Source organism: Rattus norvegicus, chromosome 11 (assembly GCF_036323735.1).
Source record: "Rattus norvegicus strain BN/NHsdMcwi chromosome 11, GRCr8, whole genome shotgun sequence".
Lineage (NCBI taxonomy): Eukaryota > Metazoa > Chordata > Mammalia > Rodentia > Muridae > Rattus > Rattus norvegicus.
In genome coordinates this window covers 96,865,790-96,891,240 of record NC_086029.1, presented here as the reverse complement: position 1 = coordinate 96,891,240, position 25,451 = coordinate 96,865,790, and the positions used below count along the sequence as shown (strand labels likewise).

The 25,451-nt window shown below is 48.7% G+C and overlaps 1 protein-coding gene across 1 annotated transcript; it reads left to right on the top strand.

Moving 5' to 3' along the window:
• The first annotated feature begins 720 nt into the window (after positions 1–720).
• Smpd4 (sphingomyelin phosphodiesterase 4) lies at positions 721–24,436 on the top strand. Its single transcript, NM_001167806.2, has 20 exons — positions 721–792; positions 2,745–2,828; positions 4,968–5,054; positions 6,743–6,885; positions 6,967–7,042; positions 7,468–7,576; positions 7,681–7,733; positions 7,845–7,996; positions 10,062–10,191; positions 13,072–13,143; positions 16,421–16,507; positions 19,272–19,417; positions 19,881–19,971; positions 20,356–20,456; positions 20,973–21,136; positions 21,877–22,073; positions 22,340–22,573; positions 22,673–22,804; positions 22,918–23,046; positions 23,246–24,436. Exons 2-20 carry the CDS (start codon positions 2,790–2,792, stop codon positions 23,573–23,575), a joined length of 2,472 nt encoding a protein of 823 aa, NP_001161278.2. The 5' UTR covers positions 721–792; positions 2,745–2,789; the 3' UTR covers positions 23,576–24,436.
• Positions 24,437–25,451: the final 1,015 nt, after the last annotated feature.

The window sequence follows — 25,451 nt, the reverse complement described above, 5'->3', positions numbered from 1 at the left end:
CTAGGCAAGCGCTCTACCACTGAGCTAAATCCCCAACCCCTTTGAAGCACTCTTTAAGCGCTCTAACAAACGGCTTTTAACATTTTTAATTAGCTTATGAAGTATGAGGATTTTTTGTTTTGTTTTGTTTTTTTGAGACAGGGCTTCTCTGTGTTGCCTTGGCTGTCCTGGAACTCACTCTGAAGACCAGGCTGACCTCAGAATAACAGAGATCCGCCTGCCTCTGCCTTCCCAGTGCTGGGATTAAAGGTGTGCGCTGCCATCACCTCCTAGTTTATTGGGGCTTTTTATTTGTGTGCTTGTATATTTGTTGGTTCTTAACCGGGGAGAATTCTTTCAAAAAAGTTTCATTTATTGATTGTTTGGTTGGTTGTTTTTTCAAGACGGGTTTCTCTGTGTAATCCTGGCTATCGTGAAACTCGCTAGACCAGGCTGGCTTTGAACTCAAGAGATCCACCTGCCTCTGCCTTCTGAATGCAGGGATTAAAGGCGTGTGTCACCACAGCAACCAGCTCTTTGTAGAAACCTTTTCATTTCATGTAGCCCCATTTTAACTCCCCAGGCTACTTCTGTGTCACTGAAGTACTGTGTCGAAAAGTCTTGCCTTTATCTATTTTTCTTGAAAAGTATTCATGTTATCCTCTGCATTTCAGACCTTTGATCCTCTCGGATTCCCGCCAAGGTAAGGGGGCGTGGCTCCCGGCGCAGCTTGATGACGACATTAGGCGCCAAGTAGCCGAATGGCAGCTCCCGTTTCTGAGAAGCTCGAGATTTCTGCTATCAGCAAAGCAGGTGAGTGGCGGGAGCAACGCACGAGGCAGCCCAGCACCGTGCGGTTTGCGTGGGCCCCCGACGAGGCTGGCTCCGTTCTTCCTCGTGCTATGGGACTCGGGCCTCCCGGCAGCTCGGCCTGAGCGGGCCGGGCCGGGCCGGGAGCCCAGGGCCCAGCTGCACCCTCACGCCTCCCTCCAGGGTCATGGCTTTCTGCCGCCTTCCTGCGTGGTCTTCGCAGACAGTCCGGGTAGGAGTTTGATGAACGCTCGATGCGGGAGTTGAGGGAGGGGGAACTTGGAGGGAAAATTGAACCTTGGGCTCAGCTAGCGATGTTGGTTGTAGAACTCGTTGTGGGTTCAGGTTCTACCTTCCGACCTTTCCAAGCCTCAGTTTCCTCCCCTGTAATGTAATAGGGTGGTCTCGAAACTTTGGCATTATAGAATAGTTGTGTTCAACAAATGAGCGCAAGCCACAGCTTCTCAGAGTGCAGTCGAAGGAGGTCTTGACAGTAGCGCGATAAGCTTGACTGGATCGCGTTGACTCGTAGTCATTAGAAACCTCAGAAACAGTCGGAAGCAGCTCTTGAAGAAGTTGGGTCGGCTGAAGCGAACGCCTTCAGCACTGCATGCACACTGATAGGGAGTGGATGCCAGGGTCTAAAAGCAAGTGTATGGGAGTCGTTGCCCTCTTAAGACCTTCGTTAGACATCTCTGATCTTTCAGCTGCCTTCTTCTTGCGAGGAGAGAGGAGAGTCTCCTGTAGAGCTCTGCCCTTAGCAAGTAGTCTGCAATTTTATGCTGCCCTGATTATTTTAGGGTAGTTTGCAATGTATGTCAGGACTGAAACATTTTAAGTTTTCCTTAGCACTGAGACTTAATTAAGAACTGGGAAGAAAAAGCAAAAAACCCTGAGAAGTGTTTCTCTTGCCAAATGGCAAAGATTGGTGGTCTCTTTTCAAAACCACAGCTGCCTTAATCTCCTACCATCCAGCTTCTCTTCTCACAGACTGCCATTGCCAGCTGAGCACCTTTCTCCTGTAGTGAGCAGAGCTGAGACAGAAAGGCTCACTAGTTCATCAGTGGCATGAAGCAGGTTTCCTCTCTGCTCTTTCCAACTCTTATTTTGTGTTTCTCACCATGGACTGGGAGGTAGGAAGCTGCAGCCCTATGTCTAATTTTTGGTGGCAAGTCCAAGTGCTTCCTTCATAGAACTTGCTCCTCATTCGTTGCAAGGAAGCACACGTTATTTGCTTTACCCTTCTCTTACAGATGAAAGATTTGTAAGGCGCTTGCTAGAATCTTGGCTCTGCTGATTGTTAGTTGGGTGTTGAAAAACCTTTTGCTGTTTCTTATCCCTGTTTCCTTATTTGCATCAATCTCGTGGGCTTACTGTGAAGATGTATTTTCTAGTTGTGCCTTACTTAGCACCCTTCTTATTTGCTTTCTCATAGTTACATAGCGACTAGACTAGTCCAGGCAGACAATGAATTATCTAGGGTATTAGAAGGCCCAGATCAGGACTTGCTCTAATCTGCAGGGTCTAGGGAAGAATCTGCTTCCAAGCTTATTCAGGTTGCTGTCAGAATCCAATTTCTCTGAGGTCTTGAATTCTAGCTGAGCTCTACTCTGTGTCTTAAACTCCACTTACATTGTGATGTAGTTGGTTCTGTTAAAGTATTTGTAGGATGGCACTTGGCTGAGCGTTACTGGTAATTAGATAAGGAAGTGAATGAGAAGCTCTTAGAGTCCACCTGGCATCTAACAAGTGTGGCATGAGCGTTACCAAGGAGTCACCACGACAGAGTTCACTCCGAAGCGACTACTATGGTCTGTGTGAGTTTGCATTTTAGGAATCAAAGGAATATGTGCTATGAATTGTGAAGAGTTCAACAAGTGTTCTCCTGGGCATCATGAAATTGTATAATTCTGTGGTATAGAAGATAGTGAGATTTTCTCTTTGTTTTTTTACAGTGGTTCCCTAAGGCAGCCATTTCTTGCTTGCCCTGGGAGGCTGCTATGGCGTTCCCTCACCTACAACAGCCTAGTTTCCTTCTGGTAAGTATCAGCTGCCTTTGGAAGTGTTGATGATAGTTCTATAGCTGAGGGACTTAGAACTTTTTCGTCTGTTTTGAAGGACTCATTTTTAGGAGACAAGCAGCCTGCCCCCTGTTTCTTTGTTTTTTGAGATAAGATGTAGCCTGGCTGTCCTGGAACTCACTCTTGAGACCAGACTGGCCTTGAACTCACAGAGATCCGACTGTCTCTGCCTCCTGAGTGCTGGGACTGAAGGTGTGTACCACAATACCTGGCTGTGCAGGCCTCTTAAACTCAAGTCCTTCCTGCCTTAGCTCCCTAGGTGCTGGGATTACTGTGTGCAGGTGCCACCATAGTCAGTGGACTTGAGAACTCAGTACTGGGTTTTGGTTTTTGTTTTGTTTTTATAGGAGACAATACCAGAATCAGCATTAGAATGCTTACTATGCCATCTGTGAGTGCAGGATATTGAGTGCACTCAGTGTCTGAACTGTGATTTTTTTTTATTTCTAAGGTAGTTTATTCAGCCAGTACTGGGGAGGCCGAGACAGGAAGATCGTTAAGAGTTCACAGCCTAGACAACCATGGTGGCACACACCTTTAATCCCAGCACTTGGGAGGCAGAGGCAGGGAGTTCTGGGACAGAAGGGTCTACATAGTGAATTTCAAGTCAGTCAGACCTACACAGTGAAACTCCATCTGAAAACAAAAACAAAACAATAATTTAAAACAAAGCAGTAATTGATGCAATTGTGATTTTCCTTAGTTTCCAAAGTGAGAAGAATGTTTACCAAGTGGTCCTGATGCTTAAGCTCCATGTATATGTGAAATGTGAAACATGGAGGGATGCTTCTCCCTGTTAGAGCTTTATGTTAATTAAGTATTAGAATGCGAAGTTGGGAGAGCAGATAGAGATTCTTCCTTGCAGATGCTAGGAGATTTTTGTTTTTGTTTCTCTGTGTAGCCATGGCTGTACTGGAACTCACTCTGTAGACCAGGCTGGCCTTAAACTTAGATCTGCCTGCCTCTGCTCCCTAAGAGTTGGGATTAAGATTGTGAGCCACCTTGCCTGGCTTTTTTTTTTTTTTTTTTTTTTTTTTTTGGTTCTTTTTTTTTCGGAGCTGGGGACCGAACCCAGGGCCTTGCACTTCCTAGGTAAGCGCTCTACCACTGAGCTAAATCCCCAGCCCCGGCTTTTATTTTTTAAGAATATTTATTTCTTAGTGAACCCCTCTGGAGCCAGCTGGCTTGCCTTTCTGAGACAGGGCTCTTGCAGTCCTTACTTGTTTAGAGGTGATCAGGGCATTAGATACCCTAGGTCCAAGCCTTCTTGTTGAATGACTAGCATCTCCTGATCTCAGTCTGTTTGCCTAGAGGCCACTTCTCCATGGAGTCCGTATTGTGCCCACAGGAACGTTGGTAGATCTCCTTGGTTTCTTTTCTGAGTGTCTTACTGGCTTACTCATTATCTTGATGAATATTGAGTTGCCTGAGGCTCTGAGTAGTTTTAGACTACCTTTTTTTTTTTTTTGTGATTTTAAAAAAATTATTTCTTTGATTTTTGGAGTTTATAATATAATTATATCACTTCCCACTTCTCTTTCTTCCCTCCAAATCGTCTCCAGACTGCATTATTTTTTAAGGTGGTGATTCCAGTAAGTTGCTATGTTATGCACTGGTTAAGAGAAAAGAGGTATTATATACTGTGCTTTTTTTTGGCTGTTCTCACTTGTGACCACAGTGGTGCAGTTGTGGGTTGTTAAGGAAGTGGGAAGTTTGCACCTCTGGGTATGAACTCAGCACTTGCAGACTGAATGAGGTTTCCCCATCCAACAAGGATCCTGTGCTGACCGCAGGGCTCATCCTATTGCTGATCTCTGTTCGTGGGTCAGTGGGAGTCAGTTTCCTTTTTATAATGCAGCACTTTGAGGTGACGGTATTCTTAAAGGAGAGCACCTGAGAATTTCTGGTCTAAAAGTGATAGAATTGTAGCTTATTTCTTCTAGAAGCTTCCTGTGGGCCTCAGGCATTTGCATGAAATGCTGGAACCATGCACCACATTTTGTATTTCTGTTGCTTTGTGTGTCTGTTTTGATTAGACACAGACTGTTTGTAGCTTCATAGCAAGTCTCTTCACGACTCTTTCACATTGTCTCCTAGGCTAGCCTGAAAGCTGACTCTATAAATAAGCCCTTTGCGCAGCGTTGCCAAGATTTGGTGAAAGTCATTGAGGATTTTCCAGCCAAGGTACAGCTTTGCCTGCAGCTCCTTTCCATATCACCTGTAACTCTTTCTCAACCTCTGGTAGGTAGAAGCCAGGAATGCTAGAAGCATCCTACAATACACAAGCTGGCTTCTTGCAACACAAAGGTATCCAACCATAAGCCTGGTATAGTAGTGTGTACTGGAGTCCCAGCACTTGGAAGGCAGGAAGGCCAGGACACATAGCAAGCATACCATAGGGCTGTGTGAGACCTGGTCTGAAAACAGCAACAACAAAGTATCCGGCCCCAAATAGACATGGTCTGAGATTGAGAACCTGTGATATAAATACTTTGAGAATGTGTATTTAATATACATTTAAAATTGTTGAACCCAAGAAATCAATCTGGATAGTGAATTAATATGCTGTTATGTTTCCGTGATTTGATTTTAAAAGATAGCTCTCTTTTTTAGTAGATGTCTGTCAAGATCAGAAGGGTTCTGGGGAGTGGTGTTGGTGTGTGTCAAGGTACATGTATGTTTGTATATATATTTGTGTGTGAAGGTATACATGTGCATGCAGACACATGTATATGCCAGGAAGGTCAACCTCAGGGTTTGTTGCTCAGCAGCTCTCTACCTTTTTGAGGTCTCACTGGGACCTGGGCCTGGCTGTTTAGGTCAGACTGGATGGCCAGCAAACCCCAGGGATTCTCCTGTCTCTGCCTTTTTTTAAAAAAGATTTATTTATTATATATAATAAGTACACAGCAGCTGTCTTCAGACACACCAGAAGAGGGCATCAGATCTCATTACAGATGATTATGAGCCACCATGTGGTGGGATTTGAACTCAGGACCTCTGGAAGAGCAGTCAGTGCTCTTAACCACTGAGCCATCTCCCAGCCCCTTGTCTCTGCCTTCTTAGCACTGGGATTATAACACCTTTATTTTTGTATGGGTGCTGAGTTTCTGATCAAACCCAGGTTTTCGTGACTCACTGACGAAGCTATTTCTCTACCCCATTATAAGTTTGTTGTTGTCTGGGGTGTTTTGTGCTATGGGGACCTTGCTGGGCTTTGTGCATGGTGTGCAAGTGCTCTGTCCCTGGATTACATCCCCAGCCATAAAAATGTTATACTTAGCTGAGTATGAGGGTGCACATTAACAGTAATTGGGAGGCTAAGGCAGGAGGATTTCTGTGAGTTGAAGGCCATCCTATTATATAGGAAGACTCTGTCTTAAAAAAGCAAAACAAAACAAAACAAAAACATTGGTGGAGGGAACGAGGGTGACTGAAGAGTTGGCTTGGTGCTTAAGAGTACTTGCTGCTCTTTCAGAGAACCCCATGTTTAGTTTTCAGCACCCTTGTCAGGCAGCTCACAGCCATGTCTAACTGTAACTCCAGCTCCAAGAGATCTGACAGATCTCTCACCTCCACAGATACCTGCACTCATGTACACACACTCATGCATATACACATAATTTTTTGAAATAATAAATATTTCTTAAAAAATATTTTAGCCAAAGGGTGACTGACTTAGCACAAATGTAAGGTTGGTGTGTTATGTGCTGGTGTGAGAATTCAGTTATTCTTTGTCATTGGAACAGAGCTTCTGTGGGTCTGTGTCAGAGTGACTTCCAGTGGGCAGGGTGTGGTGAAACCGGAGCACAGTCAGGGATGGCACTGGTCCTCAGGGAGCATTCCAGCTGCCTTACTGTGCACTCTTTCAGGAATTGCATGCCATCTTCCCATGGCTGGTGGAGAGCATCTTTGGCAGCCTGGATGGTGTCCTTGTTGGCTGGAATCTCCGATGCCTACAGGGACGTGTGAACCCTGTGGAGTATAGCATAGCAATGGAATTTCTAGACCCAAGGTATGTAGGTTTACTATTTGTAAAGGGCTGAATACTTCCTCATGTTGACACACTCCTCCCCCTTTTAAATTTTATGTTCAGTGGCCCAATGATGAAGTTGGTGTATAAGCTTCAAGCTGAAGACTATAACTTTGACTTCCCTGTCTCCTGTCTTCCTGTAAGTGAGCCCTGGTGGTGAGTAGCACTAGGGGCAGAGGACCAGATGGGAAGCTGTGCTGTGAGTGGGTGGGCAGTGGGTACCATTTTTAAAGGCTCGTTGGAATTGCAGGTGGAGACTTACTCTGGTCTGAGTAGCAGGAAGCCCGAGTGACTGAAGTGATTTGCTTTCCTGAGGCTTCAGACCTTTAGAGCAAGTTGAGGTGTGGTGCTCAGGAGGAGATGGACTCAACAGCACCCAGTTCTTATCTTTGTGTGTATGAAGCTTTATGACTAGAGGAAAAGTTCTAAGCCAGTCTCTTCAGGGGATGGACACTGTTTCCATAAAGCAGGGTCTGCGTGTTGGTGTCTGCCTTGGCAGCCTCCCCCAGAGTGCTAGAACAGCTGGAGGTTAGTTACCATGCTGCCGACTCCCTCTCTTTGCAGGGCCCTGTGAAGGCATCCATTCAAGAGAATGTCCTCCCTGACAGTCCTCTGTACCACAATAAGGTCCAGTTTCCCCCGACTGGAGGCCTGGGCCTGAATCTGGCCCTCAGTATCCTTTGATGGCCCAAGGTGTGGGAGGTTGTGAGTGGCCAGCATCCTGTGGAAGGTGACCCACCCACTACCTCTGCATTTGCCCCTTGACACTCTGACCAGATCCATTCGAATACTATATGTTCTACTTTGCTTTGAGCCTCATCTCTCAAAAGGTACAGAAGGGATAACCCTTGAGTTTGGCTTGTTGTGCAGATCCCACAGGGAAGTGCCAGTGCCCGTGATGGCCACTTAGTGGAGCACTAACAACAGTCTTTGTTTTCTAGCCAATGCCTATGTCTTTCCATGTCCGTACTTCGGACTGCGCCTATTTCATCCTGGTGGACAGGTACCTGTCGTGGTTCCTACCCACTGAAGGCAGCGTGCCTCCACCACTCTGCTCCAGTCCCGGGGGCTCCAGCCCCTCACCAGCTCCCAGGTAAGGCTGCCTTTGACTATGAAGACCCGGTGCTGCTATGGGGAGTGACCTCTATAAAGGCACTACAAGCATTGCCCAGTTAATTGGCAATCCAGGGTCAGTTATTGGCATCTGTTTAAAGTTCCCCAACCTTTCTGGGGTTCAATTCTCAACTTCTCTTGCCCTGGCAAAGACAGGAGTGGGTAAAACTTGTCTCTGGCCTCATTGACATGGCCAGTGGCGTTCACGGCAGATGGGATTGAGTCCTACAAAGCAATGAGTTGAGTGGAGGGGAGGGATGGGGACGGGACGGTTGTGGAATCAGTGGGAGAGCCTGGGCTGAAAAACCACTTGTGCCAGGCCACACAAGATAAGCCTTTGCTGTATTGCACAGTTGGAGGTGTGCTACCCCTGTAGCTTGAGTGCGGCTCAGATCTCTAGCTTTTGGTGAGCCTTTAGCCCAGAACCTCTTGGTCCATTTTCCTTAGGAACTCTTCTGCCCCAACAGGAGTTGTTGAAGCTCCTGCTCCCTCCCTGACCTCACTGGTCTGCTACCTGCTTATAGGTAGGCACTGGTGCAAGGATTCAGTCCAGCCCATGTCTACTAGTATGTGCATACCAGGCCATGCCTTCATCTAAAAGTCACTGTGGGGAGATGCCCTCAAAATATGGAGAGAGACCTGGGAAGTGAGGCTCCTGAGGTGTCATAGCTCATGGGTGATGACCTAACCTTGCTATTACGGTAGTGCTGTTGTTGGGGAGGAGGGCTTCAAGGTCCAGTAAATTCCTACCCACTCCAAGGCAGAATTCAGGTGCCAACTGACTTGCACAGACCTAGTGTTGGCTTGTTTTAGCTTTTCATTTTGAAGTAATGTCACACGTATAGAAAGTTGCCAGCTAGAGCTTTTTTACAAGCCCTTTAGCCCAGATCTCTAAATGGCCAACACAACTATAACTCTTCCATTTGCTTTTTTGTAAAACATACATGCTTGGTATTTTGTTTTGTCCTGTCACTCACACTGTGTACCTTAGGCAAACTTGAAATTCATGATCCTCTTGCTTCCACCTCCGGAGTGTTGGAGTGACCCTCTGGTATCCCAGCATGTTCCTGAGAAGCCATCACGTCTTGATGGAGCACAGTGCATCTGCCCACTATGGGATGATAACGTGCTACCAGGCCGCCATCAAATCTTAGAGCCTGTTTATGTTCACCAGCTACCCCACCCATGTCTGCTAGCTGCTGTGCAGTAGTCTTAGGTTTCTACTGCTGTGATAAAGATTGTGAGCAAAGCAGTGTGGGGAGAAATGCTTTAGTTCATCTCCAGCACTGAGGAAGCTCAAGGCAAGAGCTAAAGCACAAGCCATGCTTCCTAATGTCACCATCTGCACAGGGGTGGCCCCTCCCCCATTGCCTGGACTCTCCTGTGTCAACTACTGAGCAAGAAAACACATGGCAGACTTGCCGTAGAGGCAGTTCAATTGAGGGCCTTTTTTCACTTGAGGTTTGTCTTCCTAGGTACCTAGTTCATGTCAAGTTGAGGACTCCTAACAAGGACAGAGGTCATCGCTGTAGTCCTTTGGTCCTTATTCTCCCTATATGTGACTGGCAGAGGCCCTAGGTGTGTTTGGCAGAGTGGACACAGACCCTCTTTCCTTGGCTATCTCATGCCTAGGCCCATCCCAGCTGAGGAAGTAGGAGGATCAGTCACCACAGTAGTAACTCCAAGCTCCTCCTACTTCCTGTCAGCTGCTGTCCTGGGCTGCACTGGTGGTGATAGGTGCTTAGTCATCAGTGACCAGGTTTTCCTAATGTAAATTCAGATCTGTGCTTTATCGACCTGAGGGCTTAGTGGGGAGAATATCGTTTATGTTAGTGTCTTCTGTTCTCATTACAGTTATTAATAGGGCATTTGACCTCACTGCATCCCTCACGGTTGCTAAGTGGACAGAGTCTATAACAAGGATGTCAAGTGCTCACCACAGACGTTGTGTCACTGTGATTCAGTGTGTTGCATTGACTGTTGGTCTCATTGATTTCGGTGTCAGCAGAGGAACCTGATTCACTATTGTCTATATATCCTGTCAGGACACCAGCCATGCCCTTTGCCTCCTATGGCCTCCACACTAGCCTCTTGAAGCGGCACATCTCTCATCAGACATCTGTGAATGCAGACCCTGCATCCCATGAGATCTGGCGGTCAGAAACTCTACTCCAGGTAAGAAAGCCCAGTCCCTGCTTCTGTTTCAAAATAGACTGTTTAGCTACCTTCTGTTCTGAGAGGCAGAGTCACAAAGGTATCTTGTCAGCCCAGCGGCAGGGTCTAAATGGCGTTTTCTTGCTGTGGCATTTAGAAAACAAGTGAGGAGGAACCGATGTATTCTTGTAAGCTAAACGCCATAAACAGTATTTTCTGTCTGTCTCAGCTTCCCTTGTCCACAGTGTTGTTCTCTCAGGATCTATTTATTCACCAGTCTTCCGTGCATGTGTCCATGTGCCCTACCTTGTCACCCTCTGACCCTCTTCCTGGGTTGCTAGGGTTGGTTTCCATTGGTTACCATCTGCTTGATGTTAGGGCCGGCTGCAGAGGTTTTATTTGATGCTGCATGGTGTGGCCCTCAGAACCTGCACTTTGGTCAGCATTGAGCAGGAGATACAAGTGGTAGGACAAGTGTCCCTTGGGGACTCATGGAGTGGCCCTGCCCCCTTGTTATGTCCTGGTGTCTGGAGAGAATCAGCGGGTACAAGTGCTGGGTTCTGAGGCTGGTTGTGGTAGCCAGTGTTGCTCTGGATAGAAAAAACTGGGTAGGATGGAATTCGTCCCTGGCTGGACTTTATTGCCAGACTGTAAACCACCAGCGGCCCAAGCAAGGACAAGGAGACTTTCTAATAATTATGAAAGCGTGCCTTTGGCGTAGCAGACTCTCAACTGGTTGATGTAAGTAGACCTGATGAGCCGTGTTCTGCCGTGTGACTCATCACCTCTCCTCAGTACTGGTACTCAATACTTCTGTCTGATGATGAGCTTTCCACCTCCGACTCTTTCCCAGGGTTCCTGTCTGCCAGGAAGTCTGATTATCCTCTCTCATTTTGCCGTAGGCCATTCAGCTCCAATTAAACCAATCAGAAGGTGATGGAGATGTTTACAATACACTGAGCCAGGTGATGCGATACCAAAGCAGCCTTACTTATCTCTCTGCTGCTACAAAAACCAGCATTTGAATAGTGCAAAGCCAGTCTTTATACAGGGCAAGAGATTATCCCATAGTAACAACAGGAGTGTAGGATGCACTGCTTTTAGAACCCTGCTACTCAGATTTTTTTTTTTTAAATGAAAAAAATTTTAGGGGGCTGGAGAGATGGCTCAGAGGTTAAAACCACTGGCTGTTTTTCCAAAGAACCCAGGTTCAATTCCCAGCACCCATGTGGTGGATCACAGCCAAGTCTAAGTGATCTGATAATCTTATAGAGGCAAAACACCAATGCATACAAAATAAAAATAAATAAGTTTAAAAAAGAAAAAAAACAATTATAGACAAGTATGTGTGACATGAATTTTATCATCTTAACTTTTTTCCTTTTAGTTTTTTGTGACACCCTTTCTGTGTAGTCCAGGTTGGCTTAGAACTCCAGATTCATGCACCTCGGGATCCTACGTGCATCTTAACCAATTTTCAAGTAGCATTAAGTACATTCCATTGTTATGCATGTGTGTGCCTGTGTGGGTTTATGTGCACCACATGCTTGCAGTTACCTGCAGAGGTCAGGTACTGAGGGCATCAGATTCCTTTGAATAGCGTTACAGATGGTTATAAGCCACTGTGCAGTGCTGGGAACTCAACCACTGCAAGAGTAGCAGGTGCTCTTGACTTTTGAGCCCTCCAAACTGCATTAAACATACGTTTTAATTAGTTCATCGGGAATTCCATACATGCATGTAATTAATGAATTTGAATCATATTCATCCATACTACTCCTCCCAGATCCACTCCCTGTTCCCTACATCTCCTAGTTTCCTGTGCTTGCCCTTTCCTCCCTCCCTTCCTTCTTTCCTTTTCTTCCTTTTGTAACTCAGAGCCCAGTCTATATTGCCCATGTACTCATGAGTATCGGGCTATCCTTTGGGCCTCAGTTGACCTACCAGGAGGTACACCGTTTAAAGTTCCCCACCCCACGTCATCAATCTGATGCCCTCAGTACCTGACCTCTGCAGGTAACTGCAAGCATGTGGTGCACATAAACCCACACAGGCACACACATGCATAACAATGGAATGTACTTAATGCTACTTGAAAATTGGTTAAGATGCACGTAGGATCCCGAGGTGCATGAATCTGGAGTTCTAAGCCAACCTGGACTACACAGAAAGGGTGTCACAACGCTTTGCCCTGTTTCCTTATGACTTTTGTGTTTCCTTGTGAGTTTTGTGTTTCCTTGTGAGTTTTGTGTTTCCTTGTGAGTTTTGTGTTTCCTTGTGAGTTTTGTGTTTCCTTGTGACTTTTGTGTTTCCTTGTGACTTTTGTGTTTCCTTGTGAGTTTTGTGTTTCCTTGTGACTTTTGTGTTTCCTTGTGACTTTTGTGTTTCCTTGTGAGTTTTGTGTTTCCTTGTGAGTTTTGTGTTTCCTTGTGACTTTTGTGTTTCCTTGTGACTTTTGTGTTTCCTTGTGAGTTTTGTGTTTCCTTGTGAGTTTTGTGTTTCCTTGTGACTTTTGTGTTTCCTTGTGACTTTTGTGTTTCCTTGTGACTTTTGTGTTTCCTTGTGACTTTTGTGTTTCCTTGTGACTTTTGTGTTTCCTTGTGACTTTTGTGTTTCCTTGTGACTTTTGTGTTTCCTTGTGACTTTTGTGTTTCCTTGTGACTTTTGTGTTTCCTTGTGAGTTTTGTGTTTCCTTGTGACTTTTGTGTTTCCTTGTGACTTTTGTGTTTCAGCTCTTGTCACCATTCTGTTTTACAGTAATTCTTGTGTAAGATCAGGTATTTTAGAGCTTTCTTCTGCATGTGTGCAGCCTGTTTCCAGCACCATTTGTTGGAAAGACTTCCTCACCATTACATGGTGCAGTCCCTGGCAACAGTTTGATCAGTTACTGTCCTTTTACAGGTTTTTGTGGAAATGTGGCTTCATCATTACTCCCTGGAGATGTACCAAAAAATGCAGTCCCCTCATGCCAAGGTATGTCTCTGTGCTCACTGTCCCTTCTGTCTTGAGGCCTGGCTAGCCTGCTATACTATATCTTGTCCTCAGCATGAGTCACTTGTCTCACATTGAATGGGGGAAGCAGAAACTTACGTTGGCCTTCACTCAGATAATGTATAGAAAAGGTGATCCTGTCCTTTCTGAGGTCCTCTCTGCAGCTACACAGCCCTATCCCACCCTGGGGAATGGCTCAGGTCTGACACTCTTTTGTCTTCTGGGACAAGCAAGGCAAGCTGCGGCTCCTTTTGGGACTCATGTCCAATGTCCCCACTGTCACCAGCAGTGCTCTGATGCTCTCAGGTGGCCCTGAGCAGGCCCTGCATGCTGTGCTGCTTTTGTACCTCTTTGGCCCGCTTGCTGCTCCGAGTTGTGGCCATTTGTGGTGTGTGGGCTCTGGGACCCTCCTGCATGGGGCCTAGCCTGCTTCCTCCTCCTCTCCTCTTCAGCCTTTCTCCCTGGGTAGCACACTCATTTGCAGAGATGTGGAGGTGGAAGGGTCTCTCAAATCTCCTGGTGGTGGTGTTCCTTAGGTGTTCTGTTAAGTTAGTGAATGGCCTGGTGGGTATTAAGAGTCACAGAGCCATACACAGGCAGCGTCAACAGATGCTGCTTGCCTCTCCTTACTCTGTGTGTGACTAATCTTGTCACTGCTAGGTGGACTTGAGAGCACTTGCTTTAAAATATGTATGTGGATGATGGTGTTCACATTGAGTCTTGTGACTCAGAAGTGCGCCTGGGTTCTGCTACACAGAGTCCCTGTAGCCACTGTGACTCCAATCTGATACAGTGTTGAAGATGGAGATTCCCTCCTCCTACTCTCAAAGTGCAGAGCTCCCCAAACCTCTCCAGTCCTGGTGTCACACTGGAGAGGGAGGGCAGGGAAAGGCTGAAGACTTCTGGGCCCTGTACATTACACAGAGCCTGTGACACCCTTCCAGCTTCCAGCCAGAGTTACTCATGTTCTGGGCTGGCACGTGGAAGGCTGGGACTGGGCTTCCGCAGGTTTCCAGATCCCAAGCTGGCTCAGCCTTGTCCATGTGGCTTGTCCTTGCTGAAGCAAGCTTGCTTTGCTGCAGTGTCTTCCTTGTTATGCCTGCTGTCTTTCCAGTGAGTAGAAGCCACACTTGTTTTCAAGAGTCAAGCAGATGCCCTTCAGGATGCTCTCCTTCTGTCTTCTGTGGTCAGAGGGAAGGGTCAGTGACTGTCTTTGTATTGGGAGTGAGGTATTTGTCCCCACAATTGCTTCCTCTTGGCCAGACCTTGGGCGGCTGAGATGTGCTTGGAAGGTTGGTGCTCCCTGGCCAGACTCTGTACTTTTCTGCTTCTACTGACACAGAACATAAGGCCCAAGGCTTTCCAGTGGCTGGAAACCAGGAAAGATGGCTGTAGAAGCTGCCCTCTTCCACAGCTCCTGTTACTGGAGTCTGCAATGTGCCTTCCAGATGGCCTTTCCAGTACCCACCAAGCCCTTACTGCCACAGGCAGAATATTTGACACCTGAGATTGATTCCACTCTGATCAGACTGTGTGCAGAGTACCTGTTCACTGCCAGGACTGGGAGCAGTGCTAGGTGTAGCCTGCTGGAGGCTGAGACCTGCCCTGTGTGTCTGATGAAGGGAGCCTGGCTCCTCTCAGCACTGCAGCTGAGCCTGGGGTCTGGCACAAAGGAACCTGTGTGGAAGGGCCTGAGCTCCCCTCACTGGAGAATCAGTGTGAGGCAAGACTGTCCTTCCTCTCCTGCTGCAGCTGGTGGGCATGCTGGCTGGGCATGGCCTTTGTGCGCTGGCATTGCACTGTGCTTGATGAAGGAACCTAGCAGGCAGTGAGTGGTACTGCAGGGAGGTAGGGTAGAGGGCGCTCGAGTGGGGCTGGAGGCTTGCTGGCTTGGCTGTTAGCTCTGCCGCCCTGGGCTGCCCTTGCCTCTAGGAGGATGCGATTGCAGGTTCTTGAGATTTCCTTCCCTTGGGAGCCCTGTGTGCTGACAGATAGGAAGTAGAAAAGGCTGTCTTCCCAGTTGGAACTAGTAAGCACCTTTAGCGGTTTCCAGTGTAGGGACAGAACAGCCTGGTAGACCAACCCTTTGCCTGGCCCATGTCCTTAGGGCTGAGAGCCACTAAAGGAAGGGTACTTATGGTTTTAGATGTATGAGAGTTGATTCTTTCATATATTTACCCCCTGATTTGGTCAGTATATTCCCTCTTCCCTCTTTCCTGGAACAACCTAGAGCCTCACACATGATAGGCATCTCTCTCACTGAGCTGCATTTCCCACGAATTTGATAAAATTCTTGTGATATCAGCACACCGAAGTCCCTCAGTACTCCTCACTCAGTACCTGAGGGAGGATGGCCTCAGGGTCTGCTCCCCACAATTCCCAGATATTTGGTTTGCATCATTAATGTCCTTGTGTAAGATGCTCTTGCACATAACTTACCTGTCCTACTTTAAGGTTTCCCCTGCATGGCCTACAATCCCAGCACTACAGAGGCTGAGGCAGAAGAATTTTAAGTTCCAGGCCCATATAGACTGCCATGTGAGACCCTGTCTCAAGACAAAATAAACAAAATACTTCAAGATTACTCTGACACCTCATCCACACAATCCTCATGACAGATCAGGATCGACGCCTTCCTAAAGTATTGTAAATTAGGTTGGTCAAGTCCATGTGGAGGCCTGTGTGGGTCCTGGGGGCAGTTGTACACTTCCCTCTTCCTGCAGAGTCAGTCCTGTGCTTTGCTCAGGATTTTTTTGTTTTGTTTTTGTTTTTGTTTTCTTTTCTGAGCCTCAGACTTCTTAGGCCTTGGTGGCAGCAGCATGTTGCAGTGACAATAAGATCCCGAGCTTTAGACCATTACATGTGACGTCAAATATATAAATACATACCATCGTCTTAGGGACAGTGTTAGACTTCTGGAGAAACGTGACTAGACAGACTTCAGAGTGGCCGAGGGCCCAGTAGCCTAGGACCTCCTGGTGGTCTTGTGAGGGCTGAGCAGCTGTAGAGCTGGTCTTGGGTCCTCGGTCTCAGCTGGGGCTTTACTGTGGGACCCAGGGCTGCTGGGCAGAGTTTGTTGGGTATTGCCACTGATGACCTTTTGTTCTTGTTTTTTGTTTTTTCTCCTTTGTTCTTTCTCCTGGGCTCCTCCTGTTTTGTCTCTCCCCACCCCTCCCCATTCCCTGTCTTATCCCTTCCCTCCCCCACCTGGATGTCCTCCTATCTGCCTCTTGGCCTTTCTCTGTTTGTTGTCTCTCAGTTGGAGGTTCTACACTACCGACTCAATGTGTCCAGCGCCCTCCACAGCCCTGCCCAACCCAGCCTCCAGGCCCTCCACGCCTATCAAGTACTGGCCTTTCCTTCCCTTCCCCTGCCCTGAGGTGGGCATAGAGTGTGTGTTGATACAGTGCCAGAGTAAGGGTCTCCCAGAAAAAAGGAAACTTCTCAGAGGCAAGTTCTGAGCAAAATGAAGCCCATGTGTTAGAGGCAGGCCTGCTTGGGCTTTCATATTGACTTGTCCTTCAGGTTTGCAGGCTAGCCTGATTTTGGTGTGTGACCATGTGTCTGTGTTAAGGCACACAGCCTGGCAGGTCATAGATTATGGAATCTTCCTAAACCCCTAGCCTACAGAGCTGGCTCAGCTTCTCCAGTTTTACGGAGGAGCCTTGCAGTGGTCTTACTTACCTTCACTGTTCAGAGGACTAATGTATGACATGGCTGCTGCCCTGTTCAGAGTTGTCACCAGCCTGAAGGGTGCAGCCGTATCACAGATACAGATTCCCTCAGAGCCTTCAGGCTCAGTCCTCCTGGTGAGCTCAGCCACTCACAGAGTCCTTCAGAGGCAATGAGAGCAAGTGGTGACCTCGTGGAGATTGTTGCCTGCTTAAGCAGAAGTGACCAGTGTGTGAACAGATCTGAGGTCAGTAGAGCGTTGTTCAGACCTCAGGTATTTGGGGGAATGGAGTTAGGAATGGGGAGATGTGCTCCAAACAGGGCTGTGTCTGATTGACCCTGGGGAAGAGCATATGACAGTTGACACTGAATTTGAACAAAGATGAGAAAACAGTGCTTGCCCACTAAGTGTTGCTGGCACGGGATGTCAATGGCTCTCACAGTGGGGCTCCCACTCAGAAGCAGCAGCTAGTAAGGAGATCCTATGGGAGGGCTCAGCAATGACACAGCTTCCTGGGAAGACCCCAGAATAGGAGAGCTGTGAAGGTGGCCTGGGAGGCTGGGCATGGTGGGAAATGCTGTAGGTTTCGGGAGCACATTCTCATGTCATAACAAAGTGTAAATGGCACTAGGGATACCAATAGCACATGACCCAATGCTCGAGGAGAGGGGAGGAAATTGATAGGGTATTTATCTGACCAAGAAGTGTGGGCAGGGGCTGGCCATCTTGAACCTCCATAAAACCTGGGTAAGATGAAGCAGTGCTCACTGCTGTGGGAGTGGGCTCCTGTGAAGGTGCCATTTGCTTCCTAAACTGAGGAACTAAGCGATGGCACTGCTCGGGAGAGATGCTGAATGCAGAGAGGAGAGTACGAGTGGGCTAGCCTGACCTGGTGGTCTTTAGTATTGGTCTAATTCATTTTCTATTAAGTGTCACAGACTAGTCACTTATAAAGGCAAAGGTTTTTTGCTTTTTTTTTCTCTGTGCTGGTCTACAGTGGGGGTGGGGTGTTGCATCTGATGATGGCTTCACTGCTGGCTGACATCATGGTAGGAGACCACAGTAGATCTGCACTTGTGAGGAAGGCTGTGGGCAGATTGCCATTTGAGGCCAGTCTGAACCGCATAGTGCAGCTGTCTCAAAAAGCTCAGGGATGGGGCATGGAGCTCGATGCCCCAGACCTTGCAAACCTACTCATGGCCTGGGTCAGTGTCCAGAGGCCAGACTGGCCTATGGCACTCACTCAGGAGATGACCCAGTAACCTACTGACCATGTGATGAGACTGATCCCTCCTAAGGGAGGCATTCATGTTCACAAGGGGTAGCTTTTATTACTGCGTTTCGTCTGTTCTTAGAAGCATTGAAAATTCCCTTCAGGAAGACTTTAAAGTTCCAATAAGCAGAAGACAGACCCTCCTTAGGTTTAGCCAGTCTGGTGCCACCTGGACCATAGTAGGGCCTTTTCTCCCCCTTTTTGTCTTTTTGAGACAGTTTTATTATATAGCCTTGGCTGACCTGCTATGTAGACTGTGATGGCCTAGAACTTATGGCATCCCCCTGTCTCTCTCTGCCTCCCAAGTGCTTCATTGCAAGAATGTGCCACCGTGCACAAGTGTTAGGACAGGGAGGCCTGAGTAGACATAGCCCTGTGGACTCGTGTGTCACAGGGCCAGGCCCTTTACCAGCCTTAGCCCTACAAGTCATCAGGGCCCAACAGACGCAGGGGATGGGGATGTGCCTGACTGGACTTACTCCTGCTTCTGGGTGGCATCACTGATCCCTGACCCACAAGAAATTCCAAGCACCACCTAAACACGTGCTCAACAACCAGAGAGCCCAAAAGGGTTCCTTTTGATTTGGAACCTTGTGTTCATAAAATTTACGTCACAAGCCTGAGAAGGTTCTTGTCCTGGGGACTTTAGATGTATTGGTAGTGGTGGAAGTAACGCCTGCTTCCTCCAGGTGGAGTCCTTATCTGGCTGTGACCAGGACAGGCAGCTGGGAGGGGCTGGGATTGTGGCTGGAGAAGGAACTGGGGAGAAAAACACTCCTGCTTGAGCATGGTGAGTCCTGGTGCGCTTTTTTGCACATGTTGGGAAACAGGCAGACAACCTTGGATCCAGAGTTTAGGTGGGCTAGGAGCCTACTCTGTTCTCACCCTCTGGCTCAGCAGGAGGCAGAACCCTGAGGCCCAGCATAGGCTGCAGTGTCTGCTGGTGCATGGCCAGATATTGCCATGTGTCTGCTCTCACGAGCCCACCCAGGGTAGGCACAAGGCCACATGTTTCCACATGTGAGCTGCTGTCAGTTCAGATCTGGCAGCATGAGGCGACAAGCCCGATCTATTGCTTGTCTCCTGTGGGGCTCCAAAACCACTAGATATGAACAGAAGATACTCTAGATCTCATCTGGCCTTGACACCCTACCTCCTTCCTAGGAGTCCTTCATGCCTACTGAAGAGCATGTGCTGGTCGTGCGCCTGCTGCTGAAGCACCTGCATGCCTTTGCCAACAGCCTGAAGCCAGATCAGGCTTCACCATCAGCACACTCCCATGCCACCAGTCCCCTGGAGGAATTCAAACGGTAGGTGTAGAGTGGGTGGGGCTTCTGGGCCTCTGCTTCCCTTATGACTACTGTGACTGATCCTTGTTGACCAGTTTGGTTTTTGGCTGCTTCTGCTTTGAAAACCTTCCCTCTTCGATCAGTGGGTCTCACCCTTCTTAATGCTGTGTGACCCTTTAATATAGTTCCTCAAGTGATGGCCACCAACCATAACATTATTTTGTTGCCTTGACCCACAAGTTGGTAGCCACTGCTCTAGATGCTCCCTGAGCTGGGAGGCGAGCCAGCTGGACTGAGGTTATAGCCTCGTGGGAGGGGGCTGGTACACTGACTTCAAAGGCAACTCAGGCTAGAAACAGGTCTTAGCTCAAGCGAGAGTGTTCAGTGTTCCCTACCAGCAGGACAGACTCACTAGCCAAGGCTAGTCCCCGTGAGCAGGCACACACTTCTGGGTCAGTGACAGCTCCGGACTCTATCCCCACAGAGCTGCAGTACCTCGGTTTGTCCAGCAGAAGCTCTATGTCTTCCTGCAGCATTGTTTTGGCCACTGGCCTCTGGATGCATCCTTCAGAGCCGTAAGCACAAACACCTGCCCTTGTCCTCTCCCTCACTATTGTGCTGTCTGGCATGATGTTGGCAGCCTATGGGGTGGGCTAACAGAACAGACCTTAGAGATGAAGCCTTGGCTTGTCTTGTTCTGTTGGCCATACTCAGCTCCTAAGGGTCTGGCATGAGATACTTAAGCTCCTATAGGATCTTCTTGGGAGGATGCAGGAGTCCTTGTTCACTCACTGGCATCTACACTGGAGTCAGAGAGAAAGTCCAGAGCCCAGCATTGCACCAGCCCTTCAACCAGGGCACAGATCTTTTTAGCAGGTCCAGATCACCAGTAGGTGACCTGAAAGTCAAGTGCACCAACCCACAAGCACGGACCTTCAGGGCACATATGTTCCTCACAGGTCTTGGAGATGTGGCTGAGCTACCTGCAGCCATGGCGGTATGCCCCTGAGAAACAGGCTCAGGGCAGTGATTCCCAGCCACGGTGTGTGTCGGAGAGGTGGTGAGTGTCCCAAGCCCGCCTGCCCCAGGGATGCCATTGCCCTCTGGAGCAGAAGCTGCCTGAGGGAAAGGTGCTAAGCTAGGCATGCTGTGCTTCAGGTCTGGAACCCCATCTCTTTGTTTGGCCTAGGCTGGCGCCATGGTCACCCCAGAGCCTCCATATTTACCAGCATAGAGTAATTGCCGTGTTCCCATTATCTTATACTTCTGTGGTACTGGGGTCACTATGGCCTTTCCTTCTTGGGGTCCTAGACTTGCCCTCCCCATCCTGTTCTAGCAGACCTTCATGAGGTGGCCATTGCCCTCTTGAGAAAGGTCATATGTTTAAGGCTTGCTCATACATACCAGAGGACTGAGGTGTTTCCCTGCCTAATGTCTGTGACTCCCTTGTATGGCATCAGAAGCTGGGAGCATCAGGAAGGGTGGGTGTAGGTAGTAAGGACCAGAGTGTCTCTTGCTCTAACAAGAGGTCTACACCATGGTCGTACTCCAGCTGGCCCCATCTTGCTGTCTCCAGGGCACCCTTCATCCAGGAAAATCTGCTAATGTACACCAAGCTGTTTGTGAGCTTCCTGAACCGTGCCCTACGCACAGACCTCGTCAGCCCCAAGAATGCACTCATGGTCTTCCGAGTGGCTAAGGTCTTTGCCCAGCCCAACCTGACTGAGATGATCCAGAAAGGTGAGTCTTCAGTCCTAGGCAAGCTCCCCTGAGTGAGCTAGTGCCTTAACTGCTGACAAGTGGCACATGGAGGAACCCGGGTACATTGCACGCCTCAAGGATGTTCTTTGTGGCTTGGAGACTTTGTACATTGAGAGTTTGGTTAATGTCCCCTTCCTAGTGCTGGCAGTCAGGCAATGGCTATACTGAGTTCAAAGACATGAGCATGTGTGCTCTAAGCTATGGTTCTTCTCAGAACTGCTGTTTTCCCCTGTTGACTGGTGGGCAGCGGCGGGCAGTGGCTATTGCCACTCTGCTAGCACAACGTCTGCTGTTGGCTACTGTTGCTTTTGGCTACTGTTGCTGAGGCTCCTAAGCATGTGAGCCGGGCCCTTGAGCTACCCAGCCCCCGACACAGTACACAGGTACCAGCTAAGGCAGTACACAGGTAGGAGGCCCTGGAGTACCTGTGTACAGTACACAGGTACCAGCTAAGGCAGTACACAGGTAGGAGGCCCTGGAGTACCTGTGTCAGATATTCTGGCTATGTCCTGTACAGGTCCCTCCCTCTGTGAGGGTTTCAGTCAGTGGGGGTGAAGAGCTCTCCCTCCCTTCCTTTTGACATTGAAAGCAGAAGCCTTTCTCTCTAACTTGGAGCCTGGAAATACAACATTGCCAAGGCTCTTCAGAAGCCCAAGAAGATTTTCCAGAACCCTGAAAGCAGGTGCCAGACAGAGCTTGCTCTTGCTCTGGCCTTCTAGGTGAGCAGCTGTTCCTGGAGCCAGAGCTCATCATTCCCCACCGCCAACATCGGCTCTTCACAGCCACCAGCAGCTTCCTGTCACCATGGCCCCCTGTTGTGACAGATGCCTCGTTCAAGGTGAAGAGCCATGTCTACAGCCTGGAGGGCCAAGACTGCAAATATACCCCAATGTTTGGTCCTGAAGTCCGAACCCTGGTGAGTAGCCAAAAGCCCACCTGCTGTGGGGTCCCAGAAGCTGTGAGGACCAGCAGAACCAAGGAAGGGAGGAAGGCTGGGGACTGAGTGGATGGTCTAAGTATAATGGCTAGTTTTTTTTCTCATATGAAGATTGTCCACCCAATTAATCATAAGATGTTCCTTTTCCCTCGGGGACACTCCTAGAGCTGATTCCTCAGGGCTACCCTGCCCAGTGGCAGTGACAGCACCTCTGGTGGGCGCTTGAGCCTGTGCCTTTCTTGCAGGTCTTGCGCCTTGCTCAGCTCATCACACAGGCCAAGCAGACTGCCAAGTCCATCTCTGATCAGTGTGTGGAGAGCCCAACTGGCCGCTCCTTCCTGTCATGGCTGGGTTTTGGCTCCACAGACACAAATAGCTGGTACCCAGCCAATGACCCGGATGAAATGGGTCAGGACAGCATCCGCAAGACAGACGAGTACCTAGAGAAGGCCCTGGAGTACCTGCGCCAGATATTCCGGGTATGTCCTGTGCAGGTCCCTCTGTGAGGGTCAGTCAGTGGGCTGAAGAGCTCTCCCTCCCTTCCCTTTCGAGTTGAAAGCAGAGGCCTCTCTCTCCAGCTCAGCGAAGCCCAGCTGGCCCAGCTCACACTCGCCCTGGGGAATGCTCGGGACGAGAATGGGAAGCAGCAGCTCCCAGACTGTATTGTGGGGGAAGAAGGACTCATTCTCACACCCTTGGGCCGATACCAGGTAAACGATCTCTGTCACAAGGGGCATATGATGATGGGCACATGATCTGTTCTTGCCCAAGTCATTTACAAGGATATACTTTTGGAATTATTCCCACTGCTTTTGGCTTCTAGATCATCAATGGTCTGCGAAGGTTCGAGATTGAGTACCAGGGGGACTTAGAGCTGCAGCCCATCCGGAGCTATGAAATCACTAGTCTGGTCCGTGCACTCTTCCGGCTGTCTTCTGCCATCAACCGCAGAGTAAGTGGGACAGCTGGGAGGCCCTAGACATAGCTTCCCGAGCACTCCTGCCCTGGGCAGCATCTTCCCCTTCACAGCCCTGCTTGATCCTGCGAGACATGGGTGGGAGTGAGCCTGTGAGAATCAGTTGGCCCCAGAGGTGCCCTGGAAGGGAGGGTGCTCTGTGTCCCCAACTGCTGAGTCCTTGTTTGTTCTCCAGTGTGCAGGACAGATGGCAGCTCTGTGCTCCCGGAATGACTTCCTTGGCAGCTTCTGTCGCTACCACCTCACTGAGCCTGCCTTGAGCAACAGACACCTGCTGAGCCCTGTGGGGCGGAGGCAGGTCACCACCCCTGCACGGGGCCCCAGACTCAGCCTCCGTTTCCTGGGCAGTTACCGGACACTGCTCCTGCTCCTGATGGCCTTCTTTGTGGCTTCTCTGTTCTGCATCGGGCCCCTGCCCTGCTCCTTGCTCCTGGTCCTAGGGTATATCCTCTACGCCATAGCTATGACACTGCTCACTGAGCGGGGGAAGCTGCACCAGCTCTGAGCTGCTGGCCATTCTCTCCTGAGTAGATTGTGGCAGGCTTCTTAGAAGCCAGGAAGAGAGGGATAGGTCATCTTCAGAGTCTTTGGGAGTAGTTTCCCTGCAGTGGTGGAGTTATTCAAAAGAATGTAGAGTTGGAAGGGAGAGTGATCCAGGCAGGCCTGATACGGAGGGAAGTGTCAGCAGGTTCATGAGCTGTTCTGTAAGACAATCAGTGCTCGCCATGGGTCCTCACCCTCAGTCCAAGGGCCCACAAGCATCTGAGCTAGAATTCAAGGGCTTTGTGACCATTTCACGATTCTGCCGTACAGAGTTCAGGAGCTAGTGTACCCACAGCAGGCTCTAGTTCTAGGCTCTGGGAGCTGCTCCTGTGTGGGTCTCTCTGAGGTGGGCAGGATGGGTTGTGATATTTTTTCTACTGGGCATGCAATACCAGGGCAGCAGCTCAGTATCTACTCCAGAGGAGAAGCAAAGTTCTTAAGAGACTGAGCTTGGGGGTGGAGCTGGGTCCTGCCAGCCTCTGTGGACACAACTCAGCAGCATTTGGTTCTGCCTGTAAAACCAAGGAATTTAAGAGAACATCAAGTTTGTAACAACACTACGAAAAAAACCACCTTCACATCAAAGCTAAGACACCAAAGGCCTGGAATTCATCCTGCAGGTGGCGCTGCAGCGCCATCACCATGCTGCTCGTAACCCGCCCTTTGTTTTGGGTTTTTTACAGAAAAAAAAAAAAAACCTTTTTTTCTTCAAGCTTATCACTGGGCTTTGTATTTTGATGTAACTTCATCATGGGACCCATAACCAAAAGTCAGCCCTGAACACAGCTGACCAAGTCCAAATAAACCATTCTTGCTTCAGAGATCGTCTGGGCTGAATCTCTGGCACTTGGGAACCGCTCAGCAAGCTCCTGGACACAGCACCTCCTTACCCTGTGATGCTGTTCTTTCTTCCTGAAAGTCCTGTTTCCTCCCCAGGGCATGTTGGATTCAACTTGAGAAACAAGGCCATGGCAGACTAACCCTGAGGTGGGGGGCAGGCCCTATGGTGCTCTGAGAACTGACTTCCCTGCACAACACCAGAGAACAAATACTTCATTAGCTTCCAGAAACTTTCTCTTTTCTTAATGTCATTTTTATTTTATGTGAGTGAGTGTTACTTGTGTGTGTCTGCTCATCAACATGTACGCATTGCGGAAGGAGGCCAGAAGAGGGTGTTGATGGGTGCTGGAGACCAAACTCTTCTGTACTGTTCTTAAGCAACTGCTGAGCCATCTCCTCAGCCTCCAGAAACTTAAGAGTCATGGGCAGATGGATCTGATCTATGCTAGCCAGCTCCAGGCCAGCATCTTCCTGGGAGTACAACCCCCTTATGGTGGGAAGGACAGTTGCCATTTGAGTGTCCCTGAATGACTAGCCCTTATCAATAACCCTATCAATATTTCTCTTTTGTGTGTGGGGCAGAGATAATTTCTCTGTGTAGCCCAGGCTGGCCTCGAACTCAAAGATTCTCCTGCTTATGCTTCCCAGGTGTTGGGATCAAAGATTTGTGCCTATCGATATGTATGAGATGAATCTTTTTAATTTTTTATTTATTTTTTACTCTTATAGTTTTACACACACACACAGGTCATATCTACCCCTCCAAGTCCCCCTGCAGTTTAGGGTTTTTTTTAGATTGATTTAATGGGGTGCGGGGGACTACAGTACATGCATATGTGCCATGGTGTATGTATGTAAGTCAGAGCAGAAGTTGAAGGAGATTGCTATCTCCTCTCATGTGGGTTTGAGGAATGGAACTAGGTTAGGCTTTGAAGCAAGTCTCACCTGCTGTCACAGTTAGCTTTCAGTTGTCAACTTGAACCATCTGGGAAAGGGAC

Bases quoted from the DNA above. Each gene is read 5' to 3' on its own strand.
- Smpd4 (NM_001167806.2), top strand. From the start codon at position 2,790: ATGGCGTTCCCTCACCTACAACAGCCTAGTTTCCTTCTG. The intron at 5,055-6,742 runs GTACAGCTTTGC...GCACTCTTTCAG, and splicing joins TTGAGGATTTTCCAGCCAAG to GAATTGCATGCCATCTTCCC. The intron at 22,574-22,672 runs GTATGTCCTGTG...CTCTCTCTCCAG, and splicing joins ACCTGCGCCAGATATTCCGG to CTCAGCGAAGCCCAGCTGGC.